The following is a 26,612-nucleotide window of genomic DNA, read 5'->3' on the forward strand; positions in this document are numbered from 1 at the left end:
GGGGGAATGTTAGATCTATCTTTATTTAAATGTTAATAACTCCGGAGTGGACGATCAGAATCCAACAAACGAGGGCTCGTTTAAATATATTATACCATAAAAATAATAATAATAAGGTTTGAACGTAGACGCTATAGGGCACTTTCTTACAATTTAAAAAAACATCAGTTGTGTCCGATCCGTCCGTTCCGTTCGTTCTGTCCGTTCTGTCCGATCCGTCCGTTCTGTCCGTTCCGTCCGATCCGCCCGTTCCGTCCGATCCGTCAGATCCGTCTGATGCCTTTATTATTTGAAGTAGTTGAAGTTGTTGGCATTTTGAAAAAGCAATCAAAAGATAAAAAACGCTGCTAAGACTATCAAAATGTTGATCTAATAACAATTTGACGTTTATACTATTACGTCAAAAGCAACTTTTTTCCAAAGCCTGCCATGACTTCACTGAATCATCATTTCTTGTTTACTATTATTAATATCTTAATTATTAGATATTAATACATCTATACATATTCTGGTTTATCGTCGATTTTAAAATAAACTAACTGTTTCTATCTTATTTTTAGGTTAGAATGGGCATAATCAAGAGGGCTACTACTGATACCGTGTTGTCAAAATAAGGTAATTGAGGGCTTATTTTTTGGTATTTTTTATAATTTTGCTAATATCTTCGGTTTGAAAGAAGATATCAAGATGCGGTTTTCGCTGACTTTTTAAGCTTTTACTACTCTTTACTATCAGCTAAAATTACATAACACTATTGCATTTAATTTTTTTGAAAAAACGCGCAATGTTTGTTAAATTGTAAGACAACGCCCCCTACCGTCTACTTTCAAAAGCTTATTATTATTGTTTATATGGTAAAATATAGAGTAAGAAACGCTCTTTTAAACGAGCCCTCGTTTGTTGGATTCCGATCATCCAGTCCAGAGTTATTAATATTCAAATAAAAAGAGATCTAACCTTCCCCCATTACTTTATTTTGGTAGATAGGGGAAAATGGCTCTAACAAAAAATATTCAAAATTTATTGAAGATTATGAAGCTGTTACTTATAGTACACCTTATCTAGGCAAAATTGTGTAAAAACTCCATTTTCTTATTTTTTGTTGCAGTTGCGCCCCCTAGCGGTCGTTCTACAAACTTGAAAATAATTTCCAGCAATTTCCCATAGCCTCTTTAGTTATAAATATTTTTTCCGCAGCCGCTACGGCTAATACTTTCCGAGATACAGCCGAGAGCTATTCTTAGTGGGACACCCTGTACAGGGTGGCGCCTCTCATACGACGTAGAGGCTCCAAGAACAACAATTTGTATTCAAATGAAATTTTGTGAGCATATGTAGGTTAATTCAGAGCGCTTTTTTAAAAAATAGAGAGTTCTACAGGGTGTCCCCCCAAAAAATATATAAAAGTTTTGTTTTTTGTAACGGAAAACACTATATGTATATTAATTCATTTTCGGATTCTGGGAGAAAAATTAAAGATGAGTTTTATAAGAGTATAACTATAATGATATATATGACTAAAATGTAAGATTTTTGACATATTTAACATTTTCTCAAAATAAAGAACAATTATTCTTAAATTACAATAAAAGCTACCTAAATTGGAATTTACCTGGTATAGCCTAATATGTAGTTAAATTAACTATTGTACTTTAAATCAAATTAAAACTTTATCCAAAAAAGTTTACAGGGCGAGACAAAATTAATATTGAACACTGCCCACCTTTAAAAGCAAGTTACTCTTTTATTTTAAATGGAACACCCAGTATGTTATTCCGATATTTAATGGGGAATTCATGTCTCTTCAAAATACTATTAAGGTTGTCCACCCCTCAAACAAAGATTTTACTAGATTTTTTTATTTATCTGATTTAGTCTCAGTAGATCTTCATTATTTGATAAAATCTAGGTGGCTGTGATATGTCTGACGTTACTTCAACATAGCTGTCTAATTTGTCCAACTTTAACAACTATAGTTATCATTTTGTGTCAGTTAAAACAAAAAAAAATTCTCAGAAATTTGCGGAATATGCAAACTTATCCTACATCAGAAAGAATTGATATGATTTTATTAGTTGGCGAATGCAGTGTGCATTCACCAATTAATAGAATGCTTAAGTGCTCCTGATTTTATCTAGTTTAGTACAATCATTTTATGCAGTTAACAGGAAAGGAAGCATTTTGAGCATTCGATTTCATCTAGCTAATTTTTGTCACATAATTATAGGTTTATATCTAGTTTTAATTCTGTAATAATTAAAATATGTTTTAAACGTGTATTTTTTAATTAGCGTTGAGTATTTTACTCTACTTCCTTTAATTTTTGTTAAATTAACAAAAGGTATAACATCCCCCTTAGGCTCAGTATAGGCCCCCTAGGCTAGGTATAACAGGCTCTCTAGATTTTTTTAAATAATAAAGATCTACTGACGTAAAATTATAAAAATTAAAATATCTAGGAAAACCTTTATCTGAGGGGTAGACAACCAATAATATTTTGAAGATATATGAATTCCCCATTGAACACCGGAATAATATAATGAGTGTTCCATTCAAAATAAAGGAGTAACTTGCATTTAAAAATGACTAATGTTCCATATTAATTTTGTCTCACCCTGTATAACTTTTCGGGTCAAATTTTAATTTGGTTTAACTTACAACCACTGTAATTAAATATCAGGCAAGGTCAACTAAAATTTAGGTAGCAGTTATCGAAATTTAAAATTTACTCATATTCACAAAATGTGAAATATGTCAAAATCCTTACTTTTTAGGTATATGCTTCTTTAATAAAACTCATCATTATTTTTTTCCTAGAATCGAAAAATCAATTAATATATAGGGTGTTTCAATAAAAAAAACACAACTTTGATGTGTAACTTTTTTTGGGGACACCCTGTAGAAATCTATATATTTTTACAAAATGCTTTCAGTTAAGCTGTCGTTCTCATTGCCACCCTGTATGTTTATTTACAATGTATAGTATCTTATATCTAATCGGTTATTGTAAAAGTTTAATAAAAAAAATTAAATACACAAGGTGTACAAAAATTATACTGCTGTTAATTAGATACATTTAAAGGTATCTACAAAGAACCACTCAACACCTATTTAAACCATTCATTTCATCACACCATTAAATCAAATCAGTGCAAAACTCCAAACAACCAAACGTTAAAAGATGCTAATCGATAAATTATTACAAATTCAGCATATCTAAATCTTCTAGAATTCCGATTAACACGCGTAAAGCCTTACATAAGACCGAACCGTTTACATATTAACAATTGCTCGAATTTCAAGTGGTACACCTACCACGCCCTAACCCAGACCTTAACCCAGAAACAGCCGGCTGGTACGACTTACGTAACCCCGCGTACCGGTCGATTTCGGCGAGTAAAAGTCGAGGAGCAAAAGAAAGGGAAAGTACCATCCAGCGAGATAAAGAGAGAGACAGGGATGTGTATGGTTGCTGGGTTGAAATGGTATAGTTACCTCGTCTTGGTGCGGGTTGAGATCTGGTTCTTTGGCGAATATATCGAAGCCCCCTCATCGATAAGTATAAAAATGGAGGAAATTAAAACGATGGCATCAGTTTTCAGTTTTGTATCAACCAAAGTCATACCGGCACAAGCATGGCATTCAAAGTAAGTTTTTTGGGGTGGTTCTTGATTTTAATAGTCTGCTAGTACTACCGCTGTAGCGTAAGCGCTGACAAAGGGGTTAATTTTTGAAGTTACGATAAATAATTATTTTTCTTTAGTATTTTTTAAGCTTCATTTAAGCTTTTGTAAGTCTTGACAAAATATCTTCTCTACAGTATATACCCGGATTGCCTTTAGAAGACGATTTATAAGATGAAAAACTTTTTTATTGTTGAAATTTTGAGAAAAATGCATTCTCCATAAAATTTTTGCTTGTTCTAAAATGGTTAATCCCGTTTATACTTTTCTAAATTTCCATAGTTTTTTTAGCTTTTTCAAGTTTTAGAGAAAATTAAGAAAAACATGGAAATATGAAAAATGATAATGTTTTCATTCTTTGATAGATTGTTATTCATAGAATTTTAATTAACGTAATATTTTTTTGTTTTAAAACGTTAAAGAAGCACAAAATTTATTTAGCTCAATCTTAGCTCAATGCTACGGAAAGGGTGATGATAGTTATCTGAAAATGTGATACCAAAGTATATACCTAGCTAGAAAAAGAATGGACTCTGCCATACTGAAAAATGGTCCTACAGAAGTGGCGCCATCTATTGAGTAGGGCTTGTTTTAAATGGGTCGAAGCGCGGGCTTTTTAAATGAGCTTATTTATTGAATTTTACTCTAAAATAATTAAATTTGATTATTAAATCTTATTTTTTTACACAAATTCAACAATACTAATAACAAGTATCGTTGTGATGTGTAAAAAATAAGATTTAACAGTATAATTTATACGATTATTAAATAAAATTAAAGCCAAACATGTGAAATATTATTTATTATTTAAAGTTTTCATTTATAAGTCAAATATTTAAACATCGTTTATTATAATAAAATAAGACCAACATAATACGCCCAAAGTTTTGTAAATGGAGTAAATATGATAAATAGGTACTTAAATGAAAGCAAAAATAAAAGACTTACATTATATTTTTAGGGCCACAAACAAAAGGAATTGTCTAATTAAAACACATATAACAAATTATAGTTTGAAAAACATTTTGATAATCATTTATTTGATAATATCTTTGAATAAGAAGACTAAGGAAGGAGCATATCAAAAATCTTAGGTACACCGCGATGGGCCTCAAATATGGCCGACTTAAATTCCGGTTTATCAGTGTCGTTCTAATTTTATTTAAAAAATGTAAAACTATGATGTAGGGTAGACGTGGGGTAGACTCAATAATTTGTTGTTTTATTTTACGTTGTGAATAAATGTTGGTAGTTATTAAAATTGTTATAAAAATATATAATTCTAATAAAAATAGATCAGTTATAATAAGTATTTATTAACACAAACATCCGATACGCTACTGAAGCAGGTAAGTCAAATTAACGTATCTAAATTCTTTGACATCTAATCTTTGACAAGTAATAAATAAAAGCTAAAATGCAAGAAAAATATATAATTTAGTTAATTTAAGTGAATTTCATAAATGATCGGTTTACTACACGTATGTATATTATATAGTTACTTACTAGCGAAAAGTTGTTCCATTATTTCACTCAGTTTTTGCCGAGATCTACCGCACGCTACACAACCAACTATTTTAGAGTATTTTTCGATAAATCGCGATAGTGTCACTGTTAATTTAAGTTCTGCCACAATTTCCATCTAGATTTACTACCTTTATACAACTATCAGTAGTAGAATAAATAATAAATAACATAAAATAAGCTCCGTAAAGACTGACAAATCCACAAAATTTCAAATCAAATTCAAATGTGTCAAATGAATCGTCAAACAGAACTGTCAAAGATCCCCACCCTAGAGAGCTTTTATGGTGGCTTTTCCGCCCACCATGGATAGCATTATGCTCCTTCCTTAGTCTTCTCAGTGCCTTCTATTAAAAGATCAGCCTACGGGCGGACTTTTGTTTACTTCATCAGCTGTACATACTTAGATATTGGGTTAGATTCCGTTTCATATTTTGTCGGTTGATTTTTGGTTTTAACTCTTTGATTTTTGGTATTATTTATTATTGTAGTGCAAAAAACTAATTATTTTGGTGTTGAAGTGACATAAACTACTACCAGATATATGGTCACTCTCGGTTTCGCATAAAAAAATAGAAATTTTAAAAATTACACGTTGTGCAAGTCATTTAACCTAAAAGTGCCCATACATTTTTACTTATCGTGATTTTTGTGTGTGTTTTTTTAAGACTCTAACAATTCATCAATAAAGCTTAAGTGGAGTGTGTTATTGGTGCTATGCCTCATCTTTGTTGTGTTCCTGGTGGAAAGGATAGTTACTAAGGATAGTTATTATACTAGGCAGCCTAAAGTGTCCGGAAGAGCAAGAAAAGTGGGTACGAGTTATAAATCAAGAGAATTTTATTGAAAATATCTTTAATAAATTTAAAAATAATATTCTCCCATGATGGTATTAATGAAAACTGGACAATTATGTTTATTTTATTCATATTGTGGAATCTCCACTCCAAGTGTTGCTGGTTCAGCTTCGATAGATTCAAACACGTAAGTAGGTATTATGATCTAGGGAAAAATAAAGAATATGCGTATTAGAGATCATGAAAAAGATTATTATTTTGAGTTCAAATTTTAAAAAAGATTTTTGTAAAGACAAGACTGATACAGTTTAAAAGAAGAATGTGTTTTTGTTTGATAATATATAATGTATGTTAAGCATAACATATATTTGTTCAGTAATTTTTAATGAATAGTATTGATTATTTATAATACCAAATTAATATCAAATATTTAAGTGATGGCTGAATACAATATGAATAAAATAACAATAAAATTGGTATATTTGCATAATACAAAATTAAGTTTTAAGAATAAAGGTGTTACTAAAAATACTAAGAAATTCATATTTCTTTGTTTTAATTGGTCTAATGTTATTTACATTTTACGTAAGAATTATACCGTATCATCGAAAAAATCGGCGTCTAGTTGGCTTGGAAATAAACATCGATGACATTCCCTAAATAACTGTACACATAAAATAATTAACTAGAATTTTACAATCTTGGAAAATTTGATATTCTTGAACCTTGATTCTAAATATTCAAATTTTTTGATTTTCTTCGAATTTAGGTTCGGGAAAAACGCTGATTGATTTTCATTTGGTTTTTTCATTATTTTTATTTGGTTTAAAAAAGGTTCGGCTAACATTATAGCCTCCATCAGTGTTGTGTCATATGAAAAAATAGTGTCGAATATAATCCAAAAATTGCATATAAAATATTCACACCACGCACATAATGTTTACTGCGTACTCCATAGTCAATGTAGATAATTTTAGTGTTAAGAATAATAATTTTAAAAAAATATGTGGTCATCTTTTGATAAGTTTATATTAGTTTATTAATTGCAGTAAACATTATGAGGTGTGAATTATATTGTATATGTAATTTTTTGGATTATATTCGACACTATTTTTCTCATATGACACAACACTGTGAAGGCTATAGTTAGCCGAAACGTTTTTTTTTAAACAAAATAAAAATAATGAAAACCCAAATGAAAACTTAATCAGCGTTTTTCCCGAACCTAAAAATCCCAAGAAAATCAAAAATTTTAGAATAATTTAACATATAAAATGCCAGCGATCTTCATTTCATAGCCATCGCTGACGCCATTTTTTAGATAATATTGTATTATTTGTAAATATAATTTTTCGAACATTGATACTTGCAAAATATACATATAAATTTTGTGAATGCAAATAATAATACATCACTATTAGTAGATATTAAATGTTTTTTGTTAAATTAGATCGATTTTCAAACCCCAAAATTTAAAATATATTTACATTTTACCCATTATCTTATGTACCTATACATTATTTGTACATTGTAAAACATTTGCTGCATTTGTATGGTTCATAGTTTATTTGCCAAAGTATTTATTACTATAAATAGGTATATATGTTGTAGTTATTAACTGTATATTATGTATATTTCATTTAAACTATATCATTTTTAAAATACAAACCAAAAATCTGAGGAATAATTATGTTTTCCATGTATTCTACAACATATTTATTAATCCGTTATATCTAACTAGCGTGACGTCATAAATCTCGCCCGTAGGCTGATCTTTTAATAGAAGGCACTGGTCTTCTTATTCAAAGGATAATATTATGAGTGGTGCTATGACAACGACAATATTTTTTGAGAATTTGACAATAATATGACAATGGCCGTTGGAAACTATGGAAACTACAAAAAAATTCTGATTTAACGCCATCTGGCAATAACTAATAGCAACTTCTTAACCTAAAAATTAATTGCACTACCATCTAGTGGTTAGGGCTGAAACTATTTTATTTGAGATTTCCGTGGAAACGGTGGAACCGCTTTTGCTATTTCACTTTCCCGCCCCTGTGTGATACTTTAACAACATCAAAAAATATGACCTTAATCAAAATTAATAATAACCATCTGTAACCATCTATCGAAGAATGAAATCTAATTGATATTACCATAGAAACGCGTTTACATTTCAAAAAAAAAATCAACCATATTTTTATGTTTTTCTTAATTTTCTCTAAAACGGTCTGGAAATTTGGAAAAGTATAAACGCGATTGACTATTTTAGAAGAAGCAAAAAATATTTTTATGAAGAATGCATTTTTCTCAAAAGGTCAAAAAAGATCAATAATAAAAAAGATTTTCCTCTTGTAAAGACAATCCGGGGACATACTGTATACAGGGTGAGTCTTAAATAAGTGCAAATATTTTTAGGGGTAGTACATTTCGAGCCTAGAAACACGATTATATTTTTTTTCAAAATTTGAAATTGTTTGGATTTTTTTTTAGTTTTTAGTTAAAAAGTAGTAAATTAAATTTACAAGAAATCCCAGAAAAGATCCAGTGGTTGGTTTGGTTCTCAAAATTTAAGCAAAAAATCATTTTTTGGGGGAATTTTCAAAGTAAAATAACTCGGATATTTTGGACTTATTTGAAAAACGGTAAAGAAAAAATATGTTTCTTTTATCGAGATCTACCAGCCCTGAAAATATTTGCACTTATTTAAGACTCACCCTGTATAATAAAAATCTATACTAATATATAAAATCCTTAAGTGACTGACATACTGATTAATCACGATCCTGCTCAAACCACTCAACGTAAGAAGCTCAATTTTGGCATACAGGTTGATTCTAGGATGTAGAGGTTCGATAAGAAGGGATTTTTCGAAATTCCAGTTCCAAGAGGGTGAAACCACCCCTCAAATATTACAATATTTTTTATTTAAAAAACGGTCAAGTTTCCGTAAAAACGCTTAAACACGTATATTTTATTTTGTTTTTTTACATATTTTAAGATTTTTTAAGAATGTATACAGGGCGTTTCGAAAAATCTGGTCATTGATTAATCACGATCCTGCTTAAAGCGCTTGACGTAAAAAGCTGATTTTTGGAAAACAGATTGAGTTTAGGGTGTAGAGGTTCGATAAGAAGGGATTTTTCGTAACTCGAATTCCAAGGGGGTGAAACTATTCCTCAAATATTAAAATATTTTTTATTTAAAAACCGGTGAGTTTTTCGGAAAAACTCTTAAACAAGTATATTTTATTTTGTTGTTTTACATAATTTAAGATTTTTTATAAATTTATACAGGGTGTTTCGTAAAATATGACCATTGAGTAATCACGATTCTGCTTAAACTGCTTGACGTTTAAAGCTGATTTTTGGCAAACGGATTGACTGTGGGGCGTAGAGGTTCGATAAGGAGGGGTTTCTCGAATCTCAAATTGCAAGAGGGTGAAAACGCCCCTCAAATATTAAAATTATTTATTTATTTAAGAAACGGTTAGTTTTTCGGGAAAACGCTTGGACATGCATAATTTATTTGTTTTTTTTACATATTTTGAAATGGAAACTACTGGATCTTTTCTGAGTTTTCTTTCTTGTAAATTTATTGCCATATTGTCAAGAAATTATGTTTTTAACTCAAAAAATCCATCTCCTCACATTTCATCTTTTCGCATTTTTTCAAAAAAGTCCAAATTAAATTTTTTTTTTCGAAAGAAAAACCCTCATGATCGTGTTTCTGGGATCGAAATATAATACCCCTATATATATTTGCACTTTTTGAAGACTCACCCTGTATATCAAAAATATTAAATAACTGTCTAGTTAAATTGTTGAAAGTTCCGAATATATTTTTATAAACACATTTTACTATTTATATTATTTATTATTATTAATTAGCATAAATATTGTAATAACTTGTAATGTGACAATTTCATTTTATTCAAATAACTTTATATATGTCTGTTGCCTATAGCCTTAAAGCTCTAATTGACCCTATAACTATTAACTAGTTTGTTTAATTAAAAAAAAAAAACGGAAAATAATTTTGTGAACTTTGATATTTATTTCTTTATTTTCAGATAGCAAATCATGTTCACTATATTTTTTTTCTTTCAGTTTGTTATTTTGGCACTTACCCTGGCCTACGTCAATGCCGGCAATTTAATCGCACAACCCGCCGCTGTAGCTTACTCCCCAGCTACCGCAGTAAGCAGTCAGTACCTTCACCAAGCCTCAGCTCCTGTAGCTTACGCTAAGGCATACGCCGCACAACCTGTAGCTAGTAAGTATTATCACGACTTTTAGGCAACAATCAGATGGTAGAGCTTTTGATTTACTCATTAGATAACTGTCAGAAGTCAGAACATTGCAATAATGAAGCCTATCATTTAATTTATCTTCTATTTTTTAGCTTATGCTGCCGCTCCCGCTGTAGCATACCAATCCGCTCCAGCTGTAGCATACCAATCAGCCCCAGCAGCTGTAGCTTACCATTCAGCTCCATCCGTAGCTTACCACGCACCATCTGTCGGAATTTCCCAACAATCCGTATCTAGATCTCTTGGCGGTGCCCAATCTGTGTCAACCTATTCCAAATCTCTAGACAGTGCTTTCTCTAGCGTACGCAAATACGACACCAGGATCACCAATGATGCTTTGGCTTACGCACCAGCGCAGGTAAGTGTGTATTGAAGGTGATAGATAGAATACAAGGAAATACATAATATTGATTTTATAGAAGTGTACAAAAAGAAAAAAAACTGAGAAGTTTTTACTTTATAAGAATGATAGTTTTCGATATTCTGTTTATAAGTACTCCTCGTTGGGAGTAGCTTGCTAGTAGGAAGTAGCTTGCTATACTAGTGCTTTAGCTATACCATTGTCTTTAATAAGGGATATACTGATAGCCACATAATTTTTTACCTTATAATTTGAAGGTAAAAGATGATGTAGCTATTAGATGGCTTTAACAGTAAATTATTACATTGGGATATTATTACTTTAGAATTGTAAATCCTTATTATTAAATTTTTTGATAAAAGAAACTATTGTTATATTATGTCGTCAGTAGTTGTAGTCACTTCCTTTTTCACGGGAAATGACTACAACTTTTGATTTTTAAATGGCACCCTTGGTATATTTCTACTTTATTTGATAGAAAATGAGACTGCGCATAGAATGATATTTCATATGTCAATTTTTGATTTTTTTGCGATGACAATTTGACTCGAAATACCAAGTGTGGGGTATAAAATAATTGAGATATAATTAAAAATACGATTTGGGCATTTTTTAACCGGCCAGGATAACATGCGACAACATTAGATAATCAAAGCTATTCTTTTCCAAGGCTCCTTGATTAAAACTTAGTGTTTTTAGCACAGATTGGAATTTAAAATACGATTTTTTTAAAGTGAAAATATCAAAAGTTGACATATGATATGTAATTCTATTCATAGCGTCATTTTCTATCGAATAAAGTAAAAAAAATACCGAGGGCGTCATTTAAAAATCAAAAGTTGTAATCATTTTTGGTGAAACAGGAAGTGACCAAAAGCAATGGAATTCGTCAATCAATCCTAATTTATGTCATATACTAACATACCAAATCTCGTTTTTTACCTGAAAAAATAAAAAAGTTATAGAGGTTGTAGACACTTTCGAGACGCACCCGGTATACGAGAACTGTATCTCAACGCCAACGCCACTGAGTACTCCAGTTCACTCCATTTTTTTTTACAATATATGCGGAGAATTCTTATGCATATTCTCAAAATATTTTCATTTTTATTCAGGGCGAATCAAATATATTTTTGCACCAAAGCTGATTTTTCAAGTGGAATGTTGTTTATCGAATGTAATACCACAATAAGATGTTTCGGGATTGCCCCAAAATTTTAATAAATGACGATTACAATATGGCCACCAAGCGATAATCACTTAAATGATTATCACTTATTAATCACATCCTTCTATATAGGAAAAATATACCTGAGTTGTATAATCTATATAATCAGTTGATTTACCAAAAAAATCTTATTCTAAAAATATCATAATGCCTTAATTTATACTGACTTGATATTAGACCATTTTAAGAAAATTAATTTTTCAATTCATTTGAAGCGTTTTTAAAAGTTTTTTGAGTTAAAAAGAGTCAATAATGGTATGCAAGAATTTTATGATAGTTGTCCTTTTCAAAATTAATCATACTAAAATAGATTAAAACACTTGGTATGTACATAATGACATAAAACTAGATATAAAATTTATATTCTTTATTAAAATATCAAAGATGTCGGAACGGCATACTTTTAATATGAAGACTGTAACACTGAAAATTATTTAGACAGATGGAACAGATGCCTTTTTGTAAAAATTCAAAATTTCTATAAAATCACTGGTTCTTAAACAGCTAACCTACTATCGTCGAAAATTCCCTGTATACAAATTCATTATGTAACGTAATTTTTTTACAAACATTTTTATTTTTCAGGTCGCCTACTCTGCTCCCCTTGTTACCAAGGCTTACGCAGCTCCCGCACCTGTAGCATACGCCTCCGCCGCTCCCTTCGCCTATGCTGCACCTGGCCCAGTCGTAACCAAAACTTATGCTGCCCCAGCTCCTCTGAGTTATGCCGCGCCTGCATCCATTGTAACCAAGGCTTATTCTGCCCATGCTCCAATCAGCTACGCCGCACCTGGCCCTATTGTAGCTAAGTCTTATGCTGCTCCAGCTCCACTTACTTATGCTGCGCCTGGTCCTATTATAACCAAGACTTATGGTGCTCCAGCTCCAATTGCTTATGCCGCTCATGGACCAATTGTAACCAAGAGTTATGCTGCTCCTTCCCCAATCGCCTATGCTGCTCCTGCATCAGTTGTGACCAAGACTTATGCTGCTCCAGCGCCTGTAGCCACTTATGCCGCTGCTGCTCCAGTAATTGCCAAAACTGGTGTGTCTTACTCTCCAGCTGCCGTTGTAGCGCATACCGCTTTCCAGGGATACGGTGTTGAATATCATTATTAAATTGATGGAACGAATAGACTGCCAATTTGTTTGTAGATATGTTGTAGTGTGTTTTATTATGTATATTTAATAAATTATTTTTTCTATTACATGTATTTTACTTTTCTATTCATATCTTTGTTTTCTCTCTTCTTCCTACTACCTAATAGCAATTAATTTGAAGTCATCTATAGTATTGAAAATTTTCAATTATTTTAAAAGATAAGCTTTTGATTGACTTGATGGCACCATTACTGAATTTAGTAGCAAAAATATTAGCAAGGTATATAAAAATGTAATTATTACAAGACCATTGACCATTATTAAGTTTCTTCTTTAGTTTTACATAATATACAATATAAAGAACAACGAGACATTACTTTTTTTGTTAATTTTTATTTTTGCTATTTTGATAGACTTTTTAAAATGCTATTAAATAGCTATATGGCCAGATGCCAAGTACAAAGTAGAACAATATACAGACCGGACCACCGTAGTAGTAACATAGGCAGAACCGGACGAATTAGCGTATACCCGTCCGCCGGATAAAAAGCAGGCGAAAAAATGCGATAAAATAAAAATAGGTAGATATGTGATAGGAATGTTTCATAATTTGTATTTATTCGTGTTTATTCAAAACGAATACATAGATTCTCGCGACAGTTTTCGTATAAAATTTATTTTTTAAGTAAAATAATGGATGTTTACGAAGTTCGTGAGATTCAAATTGTAAAATGGTATTTCCAAAATAGGTCTTATCGGGATATACAAACAATTTTTCCACAAACTTTTGAAAACAGGGCAATTCTATCTTTACCTACTATATCAAGAGTTATTAATAATTTTGAAACACATGGGTGCGTGTCCCCACAAAAACACTAGAAGCCTGATGTGTTGATTAATGAAGAACAGGAGTTAAAGCAAGTGTTTAACCGTTTAATTAGTGGACATGGAACTATTTTGTGGCCCGCTAGATCACCAGATCTTTCTCCCAATGATTTCTTTTTGTGGGATTATGTAAAACCCAAAGTGTATGGTCATAATAGGGCTAATAACCTGGATGAGCTTCAAGTAAAAATACGAGAGGCTTTCCAAACTATTAGCCTTAATATGTTAGCCAATGTCAGACGGGGATTTTACGACCGCCCAGGCTTCTGTCTAGCACAAGAAGGTGGTCTTTTTCAACACTTGTTATAACTTTTTTTTTTATTTAGAGTGATATTTTAGTTTTTTTGGCGTTTAGAGAATTTATTTTTAGTTTTGGCTTGTAAACACACTCAAATAATAAAGATTTAAGTATTTTTATTTTAAATGTTACCTAAGTGAAGGTAAACAGTTAAAATGACCCGTTCAAGCACAACTGCAACTGCGTACTGCCTGACTAGCCGACTAGCCGGCAGTGAATCTCGAGTACGAACGCAAATTGGGTAAACGTAAATTCGTCCGGCAACTTGCTATGTTACTAGTAGCCTGGTCTTCTCTGTATATGACAAGAATGAAAAATGAGCATGAAGGGAAGATTAGAATTGTTTCTTATGCTATCACTCTTATTACAGCAGCATCCATAGTATCAGCTTGCTCTGTGAAGCAGGTGAAAAAAATATTTACCCCAAAAAATTACAGCACCAATTAAAGAGATATACCTAATTAAATAATTAATATAAAAGATTCAATAATTTGTGTCTGACACAGTTATTAAAAAAATATATTTTTATTTTTCTTATTAATGTGTAATAAATACAAAACATTACCACAAAAATCTGTGAATATATTAAACCAATCGACAGCTCTCTATTACTGCATGACATATTATTCTGCTTCACCTTTAAAAACATTTTTATAATTTTTACAGTTGATCACGAGTCGCTACTGCTCTGAACAATTACTTCTATGGCCAAAAAGAACAGTATATACAGTACGTCTGCCCGTTCTGTAGCTACGGGGTAACCGTGAGAGGGGAAACGATATTCTCTCGATGTTTTTCGTAAAAAATTAGACGACGCGTCCCATCAATAAAAATTCGACAAATTTGCAAGTAGCCAATAAAATGAGTGGGCGGAGCGATTTGCGGTGACGTACTCGTCAAGTCGACGTATAAAATATATTGCTGTTTATTTAAATATTTTTTGTCCGCATTCCTTTCATAGGCACAGATCCAGCAGATGTACTGTACTTATTCTTAATCTAAGGTATATACGTAGAAAGTTTCTGTATATGGGTATAATATTCAGTGGCGTAGCTAGCATTGAAGGGGCCCTGTATCACGAATTTCGCAGGGGGAAGCTGAGACAGAACCATGAGGGGGGGGGGGTAAATAAAATAAAAAACTTACCGTCTGATCAAAATAGCTTATTATTTATTAATAACTTTTACTTACAGGAATAAAATAAACATTCTTTCCAACAATATATATAAATATCAAAACAAGGAACGCGCTAACCATGTTAGCATCATCAGCAGATGATTATAAACTTTTATTATCAGTCTATAATCATCTGCTGATGATACTAACATGGTTAGCGAAACGCGCGTCCAGTGTAAAAGTAAAAGTGTTTTGGTGTATTGTGGTGATTTAGTGTTTTATTTTGCTGTGTAACACCAAAGGTTCCAACCCTTAACTGTAATATGGTCTTTGGTAAAATTATACCTACAGAAATAAAATAAATATTCGTTCCAACAACCAACCACAAACAAACATAAAAATAAAAACAAGAAAATATTATGAAACTAAAATCAAGAAGGGTAACAATAATTATTGGGTATATAACAATTTTATTTTTTATTTTTGGCAACCGTTTGATGTATACGGGGACAGGCGAATGCGTGATGGCCGCGTGCTCTGGCTGTAGTTGATACAGGGTTTCATTAAAGTATGAGCAAAGTTTGCATAATTACGAAAAATTTTGATGTTAACATAATATTTTGATATTTTTTTACTGCTCGGTGGGCCTCTCAGGTTAGTCGGCCCTGTATCACTGATACAGCTGATACAGCGGTTGCTACGCCACTGATAATATTTGTTAAAAAAAATCTCAAGACTTTCTTCGATTTTTCTTGAGCAATTTAAAATTTACTCACACATAACATACACATATAACTTCGACTGTATGAAAAGTATTGGCGACAAATATACCTAAAAATGTTTTGAGAAAAATCTTATATTAGTAAAAAATGTCTATACCTCTGTAGCGGATTTATCTCTTCAAAAAAGTCCTATGGGTATTTCGCCACTTGCATTGTAAGAAAATCTACAAAATAAAATAGTTACTTTTTGTAAACACTGCTGCATTAATCCAAAGGAGACCAACTTGTCAACTTGTGATTTACTAATAAACAAATTTGCCTAACGGACAAAAAAAATGCTTAATGTTTCATGATGTTCTCTTCCCGTCGGCGTCGTCGGAAGCAAAAAATCTTAGTTATTTTGCCACTGAAAAAGAAGTCTACAAAAAAAAGTCCAAACGGAAATTGCCTTGTCAGTAGAAACTGGCTCTGAACTAGTTAAAGCAAAAAAATGCTTATCGTTTCCAGAGATGATAATCTATACAAATTTCATATATTTGTAGGGGGAGGTTCCGATGGATTAAGGCGAAAAATGCGTTAAAAAGTACAAATATACTGCACTTTTTTTCTAGCGATAAAAATAGTTCTAAAAATGAGTGATGTTTTGTAGTTAAGAAAAAATAATAGTCTGGTTAATCTGTGAGAATGGGTAATATGCCTGGCAGGTGAAAAATTGGATAAAAATTGATAGTTTAAACTATAACTACAGCTGCAAATATAGTCTGGCTAATTGTGGAACACATCCCGAAGGCGTTGCCTGATTCGTCCAACGCTCGTCAGGCACGCTAAATTCGGCATGTTCAATTATACAGTACCGCTTCCTTTTTTATTTAACTACCTGACTTATGAGTCTGGTGGTGATTCTAAAAAACAACCAGACGTGTATTTTCTATGAAATTACAGTATTATTTATCATGTGACAATTTTTCAAATCCGGACTTAAATTCCAACATTCAAGATGCCGTCAGTCTTAATTGGTAATTTCGTAAACCAGCCTGGCTTGTTTTTGATTACAGACACAAGTGATTCACTTTAAACAAATGTATGTAAATGTAAACTATTTATGACGGCGAATATAAGTAGACTTGTCTTTTTTAATCTAATAAACCCATCCCAATATTTTAGCCAGACTCATGACAATTTATGTCCCATTCGAACAAACTATTTGATATTCATCAACTGGGAAAATAAGTAAAAAAATTCACTGTCTCCTGGATTATTATAGTATGTACCTACTTAAAAGTGAGTTTGTGGTAATACTTAAGTAATGACGATTTATATCAGAAATATGATTAGGTACTTCAGTGGATTCTATGTTAAAAACTGATGCTTAAGGAAACTGTAAAAAGCTGTTTAAGGCAGTTCCTTGATTTTCATCTTGTTAAAGTTATGTCTAATCTGGTATGGTATCCACTAATCCAACGATTATATTATTGTATTTTTTAAATGAGATAAAAGTAAAAAAGTAATAGAGGGAGACAAGAGGGTACAATTCCTCTTATACTTTTATAACAGGTTCATTTTACTGAAATCTATTTAGTATCTTGCTAAAAGACTTGGAAATTATAAAAATAGCTGTTTTTTTTTAAGTTAAAAATACACTGGTTTAAAAACCTTACAGTGGTATGGTTAGCCCTTTTCTTATCTTTTATATTTTGTGATATTGTAAGGATATACAGGGTATCCCAATATTCCGTGGACATAGTGCTACTACGTACTCTTGGAGTCAAAATAAGTATACTGGACACAATTTACCTCTATACAAAAGTGCTTCTTTTGTCCGCTAGAGAGTATCAAACTTAAAAAAAATAAACACATTTTTTAAGATATTTTAAGAGCTGTTATTCCGATTTGAATGAGATTTTGGATGACTATGTCTTCCTAAGTGCTTTAACATTTTTAAACTTGCAGAAAAATCAAGGAACAGTACGGGAAGGGTAAAAACTACCTCCACTCCTACATAATTAGTTAGTAAAGTACTAAATTTTTTGTCTCTTGTAGATAGAGATTTTATTTTTCCAAAGCAGACCTACAAAATATACAGGGAGTTGAAATATTCCGTGGAAATAGAAGAACTACGTAATTTTTGAATCAAAATAAGTTAATTGCACATAATTTACCTTTATACAAAAGTGTTTCGTTTGTCTGTTAGAGGGCACTAATGAAAAATTAACCCGAACGTTAATTAATTTAAAATTCATTAAATCTTTAAGCTTTTTATGAAGCTGTAACGTTTTTAGTTCGTTACATGTTTTTTTTTATATATAATATATGATGTCTGGCATATCGTCACCCGATTCCGTATCGTTCGGGCCTGATGATTTATTTGACGAATTTTTACGTTCTCTAGTCCACAACCCTGTTTTCGTTTGACACAACCCTGTTATCGCTCTGTGGAGGCGCGCGCTGTCAACGTCGCTTCTGTCAACTCTCTGTGATTTAACTTCACTTTTGGTTAGACTGTTTGGCCTGTCAGACGCCATTAGTCCCAGTTTTTGAGAAATAGTGATTATTTAAATCTTGCTGTGTAATCTGAATCAGCTGCTATTTCGAAGCTACAGGTAATGATGAGATATTATCCTTTTAGATTCGTTACTATTACTGCGTATTTTTAGGGTAGAGTTGCGGATGCCCCAACCTAACTTGTAATTGTATTTTGCTGGCACGTTGGCGTCCCTTTTCTTTTGTCCTCCAGAATGTCACATGGAAGAAAGGACATGTTGTTTATTATTTATTGAGCCCTCGGAAGTATTTCGAGGTAGGTTTATTTTGTTTATAGACCTTGTTTGGTTTTAAACAAGAGTTTCATATTTTTAGGGTCCAAGGTACGGACTATTTCCAAGATACGGACTGTGTCCAAGGTACGGACTATTTCCAAGGTACGGACTATTTCCAAGATACCGACTGTGTCCAAGGTACGGACTGTGTCCAAGATACGGACTGTGTCCAAGATACGGACTGTGTCCAAGGTACGGACTGTGTCCAAGGTACGGACTGTGTCCAAGGTACGGATAGTGTCTTATGTACAGACATTATCTTATGTACAGATGTCCTGTGGACGAGTGTCCCCAGTAAGAATGATTTTTTTCCTACATATAAGTGCCACAGCGTGGATGTAGCTTGAGTCCCATGCTGCTTCGTTCCCAGCTATAAGCTAGTTAGTTACGGGTGTATCAAGTCATGGTGTCCTCATTCTGGCCCCTTTGGTTGTGTTGGATGGCCGAGTACAGAGAAATGCGAGACCACCTCACGATGTTACTGTTTTAAGCAGGATTGCATAAAGAACAGCTAAGTGTAGATTTAAGTTATAGTTTTGCTTTTAACATTTAAAACATTTACAGTCTTAAACAATAATGTACATCTTAAATAATATCGTATAGACTATGTTGAGTGGTTAGATTGTTAAGAACATTCATGTCGATTTAGTAGTTAAAATATAATTTAGATCTTAGGTTTCATTGCATTATGTCTTGTAATAGTATTACTTTTTTATAGATATTATTATTGCACTCTAACATCATATAAAATATATCAAATTAATAAAGTAATGCTACATTTCATACATTCTCTTAAACTTTACATTTCTTGTATTTTATCATAGTCGTTTTCATAGATATTTAGTACAACTCTTACCACCACTTTCTTTGACATATAACCACTACATATTCACTAGAACTCTACAATGTCATGTATCAGCAACGAACATCATGAATGAATATAGTCATTAGTTTTAAGTAATATACAACTGTGTTTTCTTTCTCTGTACATGCCTGGCGCCCAATATCTATTTTTTTGTTTATTGTTATTAATTAGTTTTCTTTCCAGTGAAATACCTTATCCACGACTGCTCTCCGATGAAAAGCTGCCGTTCGCAGTGGTGGTTGTTTAAAAAACGCTACAAAGCTTATTGTTAAATATAATTTATATTAACGTAAAAATCCATATTTTCCCCAATTAAATTATTAGAGCATAATAGGTTTTATGCGCCGCCATAGCTTGGTGACAAAAAAAATCATAAGTTAGCTTCGAGAAATTTATTTTTTCCCTCAAAAAGTGTGCGCAGTGGCGTTTTTTTTCACAAGAGACAAAAAACGTCGCGTCATTTGAGTTAGAATATATTTATATTAAAATTCATAGAGGGGCGGGTGTAGTTTTTACCCTTTCCGTACTTTTTATGATTTTTGTGAAAGTCAAATGTTAAAGCACTTAGCAAAACATCGACACCCAAAATTTCATTAAAGTCGGTTCTTCAAATATCTGAAAAAATGTGTTTATTTTTATTAAAACTTTCATTAAAAAGTAAGGTGGCTGTGATATGTCTGACGAACTTCAACATAGATGTCAAATTAGCTTAGTTAGCAATAAGAATCAACCAACTTTAACAACTAGTTATCATTTTGTGTCAGTTAAAACAAAAAAATTTCTCAGAAATTTGCCGAAAATGCAAACTTATCCTACATAAAGAGAATTGATATGATTCTATTAGTGAATGCAGTGTGCATTCACCATTTAATAGAATACTTAAATGCTACTGTTTTTATCTAGTCTGGTTTTTTTATGGGGATATGTTAAAGACAGTGTTTACAAAATTCGACCAACTATTGTCGACAACATGAGATAAATTATAGTAGCTGCTTTTCGAGGTAGAACTCCACATATGCCTTTTAAACTGAAAAGATCCTTTTAAAAAGAAAAGGAAACATTTTGAGCATTTGATTTCATCTAGCTAATTTTTGTCGCATAATTATAGGTTTATATCTAGTTTTAATTCTGTAATAATTAAAATATGATTTAAACGTGTATATTTTTATTACCGTTGAGTATTTACTCTAAAATCTTTAATTTTTGCTAAATTAACCAAAGGTATATTATAGCCACTCTAGATTTTTTCAAATAATAATGATCAATTGACGCAAAATCATAAAAATTAAAATATCTAGGAAAATCTTTGTCTGAGGTGTAGGCAAACTTAATAATATTTTGAAGATATATAAATTCTCCATTGGACACCGGAATAATATACTGGGTGTTTCATTTAAAATAAAGGAGTAACTTGTTTTTAAAAGTGACTAATGTTCCATATTAATTTTGTCTCACCCTGTATAACTTTTCGGGTCAGATTTTAATTTAGTTTACCATACAATGGTTATTGTAATTAAATATCAGGCTATACAAGGTCAACTAAAATTTTGGTAGCTGTTATCGAAATTTAAAATATACTTTTCATTTTCACAAAATGTGAAATATGTCAAAATCCTTAGATTTTAGGTATATGCTTCTTTAATAAAACTCACCTTTATTCTTTTCTTAGAATTCGAAAATCAATTAATATATGAGGTGTTCCATGTAACTTTTTTTGGGGACACCCTGTATAATTCTATATATTTTTATAAAATGCTTTCAGTTAACCTACATATTATGCTGCCAAAATTTCATTTCGATATAAAGTACCGTTCTCCTTGGAGCTTCTGCGGTGTATGAGAGGCGCCACCCTGTATTTAATAAGTTTTAAGAACATTTAAAAGTAAAGCTTCGGAAAGCTTAATTTGCTCTTAACGTTTATATAATAATAAATATATCCGCATTCAAAAATAATGTGATGTACTTAAGACTTCTAATAGACAAATCTTTGTAGACAAATCCGTTAAAATAATATTAACGATTTTAGTACTAAAAACTTTAAATGAACAATTTAAAAGAATCTGATTATTTCTACTTTGACATTTAAAATATGTATTTCTAGACCAGTAAATACTAAGATGTCTGACTGATGGTTCAATTTTGATATAACTTGTTTTAATATTCATTTGACCATGATAATATGATTCTGCTATCAATCTATACGCGTATACTAGGCGGTCTGCTTTACATTGTCGGTTTTTTAGGCGAAAGTTGCCTCCACACCCAAGGAAATTTAGCAAACATCATATCCTTAAAGTTGGCTATAAAATTCGATGGAATATGTCAAAAAGGTATCAGTTTTGTATAACATACAGATCAATAAACAACAATGGCCTGCAAAGTAAGTCGAGGCTGTAAATGTTGATATTTTTGATCTTATTCTAGTCTACATCTGTTCTAAAATTAATTTTTAATTTAATATTAATAATAATATGTTGATTTATTTATATTAAATTTGTATCTGTTTTTGTTTTCTATTTAAGATAAATTAATTTTATGCAAAACGACAAAAATTTTAGTATTAATATTCTCAAATGCTCTTATTTACTACAATTAATTAAAATCAATCTTTAGTAAATTATTAAAAATATATTTTTATTAAGTACTCCTATTTAACAGCCAATAAGATTAGTAAGATCAGTATGCTCGAAGAAAAATATTATAAATAATTTTCAATTATAAAAATAATAACTTTAATTAACTACACAAATATCTTAGTAAATCGATAAAATGTTAATAATGCTAAAACAAGTTTTAATAGATATTTTCTCTCCTTTTCAGATCGTAATCCTTGCCGCTACCTTGGCTTTCGCCAACGCTGGTCTCCTCCACTCCGCACCAGCAGTAGCCTACTCTGCCCCAGCTGCCGTAGCCTACTCGGCCCCAGCCGTAGCCTACTCTTCCCCAGCTGTAGTCTCCAAATCCATCAGCTCCACATCCCAAGTCCACCCATCCCCTGTCTACTCTACTTACGCTGCCGCCGCTCCCATTGTAGCCAAAGCTGCCTACGCTCCCGCCCCAGTAGCTTACTCAGCTCCTTTGGCTGCCCCCGTAGCCTACTCCGCACCAGCCTACGCCGCTGCCGCTCCAGTTGTAGCTGCCTACTCCGCTCCATCTGTATCCAAATCTGTTGTATCCACCTACACCAGCCACGGAGCTCCATCTGTAGTATCCAGCTACGCTGCCGCCCCAGTTGTAGCTAAGGCCGCGTATGGTGCCCCAGCTGTAGCTTACTCCGCTCCTGTAGCTGCTCCAGTAGCCTACTCCGCCCCATCTTACGCCTACTCTGCTCCAGCAGCTTATGCCTACTCCGCTCCAGTTGTAGCCAAGGCCGCCTATGCTGCTCCATCTTACGCCTACTCTGCTCCAGCAGCTTATGCCTACTCCGCACCAGTTGTAGCCAAGACTGTAGCCGCTCCCGTAGTATCCAGCTACGCCGCACCTGCCTGGTAAATGGAGAAGATATCTTTCTGTAAATTTAATTTATTGTAGTTAAAATACTTAAATTATTAAACCAAAAAGGCCATTGTATATCGAACATTCTGTAAATAAATTTCGAATCTCTTAAAATTTTATTTTGATTTTTCTATCCACTTGAATTATTATCTTTCATTATTTCAAGTACACTGTGTACAAAAACACAATACGTCAGAAAAAATATGGCTTGGGAATGAAAATCACTGTCAATTCATATGTAAAAATATGTGGTGAATGCCATCGATTGTCATTTCTAAGCCTATTTGAAGCCGTTTTTTCCGAACATACGGTATACTCTATCAACCGTAATACCATGCTTATTTAAATATTATTTGTTAAGTACTGACGTTCGATTGAGTTCAAATTTTGTAGACTTGGTTATCTTCGGTGACAATTTAATGTTATGGTACCATGAGGTATATCAAGTGATACAATATAGTACTATAAATATAGTACCATCAGTAATGTGATGGTGTTTCTTTCTGGCGTTCGATTGGATTCGGATTTGGCATACTTGCGTACCTCCTAATAACTATCTATCATGGAGAGTGACGCTTCCCATACGACGCGGAGGCTCCAAGGAGAACGGTAGTTTATATCGAAATGAAATTTTGGGAGCATCTGTAGGTTAATAGAGAGTATTTTATAAAAATATATAAAGTTATACAGGGTGTCCCCAAAAAAGTTACACCTCAAAGTTTTGTTTTTTGTAATGGAACACCTTATATATTAATTGATTTTCGGATTTTAGGAAAAAAATAAATAAGAGTTTTATTAAAGAAGCATATACCTAAACTGTAAGGATTTTGACATATTTCAAATTTTGCGAAAATGAAGAGTAAATCTTGAATTTCAATAACAGCTCTTAATTCACCCTGTATAGTCTGATATTTAATTACAATAAGAATTGTATGTTAAACCAAATTAAAATTTGACTCGAAAAGTTCTACAGGGTGAGACAAAATTAATATGGAACATTGAACATTGGTCACTTTTAAAAGCAAGTTACTCTTTTATTTTAAATGGAACACCCAGTATATTATTGCGGTGTTCAATGGAGAATTCATATATCTTCACAATATTATTAAGGTTATCTACCTCTCAGACAAAGATTCTCCTAGATATTTTAATTTTTATGATTTTGCGTCAGTAGATCTTTATTTGAAAAAATCTAGGGTGGCTGTGATATACCTTTTGTTAATTTAACAAAAATTAAAGGATGTTGGAGTAAAATACTCAAAGGTAATAAAAATATACACGTTTAAAACATATTTTAATTATTATAGAATTAAAACTAGATATAAACCTATAATTATGTGACAAAAATTAGCTAGATGAAATATGAAATCAAATGCTCTAAATTAGGGAATGCAATCCCGCACCAAAATCTCAATCCCGCAAACCCGCGGGATTAAAGCAATCAATCCCGCGGATCCGCAAAATTGCGGGACTGTAAACAATAGTCATACATTTGGTCCTAAATGGTACAAAAGGCATTGTACATTTGGCATAGGCCCACAATATATTGATATAGCGTGTACAGAAATTTAGACCGATTTATACAGGGTGTTCAAAAAATATATTTAATATTAAATAAACTTAAATTTTATTATAATTTATCTACTTATTTTATAAATAAAAGTATTATTCTGACGTTGAAGTTTTTTTTAACTTAGTTCAAGAGATATTCAACTTTAAATTTACCCTAAAATTTTGCTTGTCCCGATAATTATGTTCGGCAGTTTATTTGACGAAATTGTCCACAAGTACTAGTTAAACGGGTCCCCCAGGTTCCGAGCGTCGACTCATCGGCACGGAACGAAGGGGTTTGAACTTGATCAGCGGATCCCGATAAATCCCGCAACTTCGATCCCGCGGAATCTCAGAGGGATCCAGCATTTGCGGGATGGCATTCCCTACTCTAAATGCTATTGCCTTTCCTATTTACTGCATAAAATTATTGTCTATTCAAAAGATCTTTCTATTTTAAACGGCATATGTGGAGTTCTAGTTCGAAAAGCAGCTACAATTATTTCTCTCATGTTGTCGACAATAGTTGGTCAAGTTTTGTAAACACTGTCTTTAACATATCCGCATAAAAAAAACAGATTAGACAAAATGCACACTGCATTAACCAACTAATATAATCATATGAATTCTTTCTGATGTAGGATCAGTTTGCATCTTCGGTAGATTTCTGGGAATTTTAGTTTTAACTGACACCAAATGATAACTAGTTGTAAAAGTTGGACTAATTAGTCAGCTATGTTGAAGTAACGTCAGACATATCACCAGCCACCTAGATTTTATCAAATATAATAAAAATCTACTGACACTAAATCATAAAAATGAAAATATCTAGAAAAGTAGAGACTTGAATTCCCCATTGAATATTCGAATAATATACTGGGTGTTCCATTTAAAAAAAAGTGTAACTTGCTCTTAGGGGTGACCAAAGTTCAATATTAATTTTGTCTCACCCTGTATCACTTATTGGATGAAGTTCTAATTTGATTTAAAGTACAATAGTTATTTTAATTACAAATTAGGCTACACTGGGTAAATTCCAATTTAGGTAGCTCTTTATTTTCAGAAAATGTTGTCAAAAACCTTACATTTTTGTCATATACTTCTTTCATAAAACTCACCTTTATTTTTCTAACAGAATCCGAAAATCAATTAATATACAGGGTGGCCCATCGAAAACGTTCCGCAAGGCATAACGGCCAGAGTATTTTTTTCGTCAAAAAATCCAAAAACACGTCAATTTTGTTTGTGAGGGGGACAAATTTTGCCCTAAAAATTATTGCAAAATATTTAACCCTCTAAGCGGGGGTGTCATCCCCTAACTTTTTTCAAAGGTCAAGTGGCACCGCAATGAAAAGAGCCCTCTATTCTCTATATTTCCCCGCTTCGTTTTTGAAAATCGGTCGAGTCATTGAGAAAATATGAAAGATTGTTTTTTTCTTATTATTTCTAGATGTTTACGCATTTTTTCACTTGCCACAAGGTTAAACGGTCAGGTTAGTACCGACAGTGTGCCGATTAACTACAGCGTTCAAAAAGAAAGTACACTCATCCGAAAAACACACATTAAATAGGAAATTATTATCATTCGCCACTCGTTCACTCATAGTTTCACAAAATTGCAAGCGACGATCAAAATCGCCTTCGTTGAGTTCTTGTACCAACTGAATTTTGTACGGGTGGAACTTGTGTTTTTTTAATATCCTTTGGACAATTGTACGATTCACGCCTGTCTTATTGGCTAATTTTCTTGTACTCAGCGTACTATCCATGGCAAATTGGCCCAATACGAATACCTCCATAGCTTCATTTACTACAGGATTTTCCCTCTGCCTCTTTTTATTCATTACGGAACCAG

At 32.3% G+C, this 26,612-nt stretch overlaps 1 protein-coding gene across 1 annotated transcript; it reads left to right on the plus strand.

The window, feature by feature from the left end:
• Nucleotides 1-3,550: 3,550 nt before the first annotated feature.
• LOC115879191 (extensin-2-like) lies at nucleotides 3,551-23,325 on the plus strand. Its single transcript, XM_030895883.1, has 5 exons — nucleotides 3,551-3,647; nucleotides 10,117-10,282; nucleotides 10,412-10,677; nucleotides 12,494-13,021; nucleotides 22,532-23,325. Exons 1-5 carry the CDS (start codon nucleotides 3,636-3,638, stop codon nucleotides 23,201-23,203), a joined length of 1,644 nt encoding a protein of 547 aa, XP_030751743.1. The 5' UTR covers nucleotides 3,551-3,635; the 3' UTR covers nucleotides 23,204-23,325.
• The last annotated feature ends 3,287 nt before the right edge of the window (nucleotides 23,326-26,612 follow it).

The sequence above is a fragment of the Sitophilus oryzae genome, unplaced genomic scaffold (genome assembly GCF_002938485.1).
Source record: "Sitophilus oryzae breed Bouriz unplaced genomic scaffold, Soryzae_2.0 scaffold_1576_pilon_pilon, whole genome shotgun sequence".
Classification (NCBI taxonomy): Eukaryota; Metazoa; Arthropoda; class Insecta; order Coleoptera; family Curculionidae; genus Sitophilus; species Sitophilus oryzae.

Excerpts from the sequence above, each read along its gene's own strand:
- LOC115879191 (XM_030895883.1), top strand. Across the intron at positions 10,283-10,411 it reads CGCCGCACAACCTGTAGCTA|CTTATGCTGCCGCTCCCGCT; the intron begins GTAAGTATTATC and ends TCTATTTTTTAG. Across the intron at positions 13,022-22,531 it reads GATACGGTGTTGAATATCAT|ATCGTAATCCTTGCCGCTAC; the intron begins TATTAAATTGAT and ends TCTCCTTTTCAG.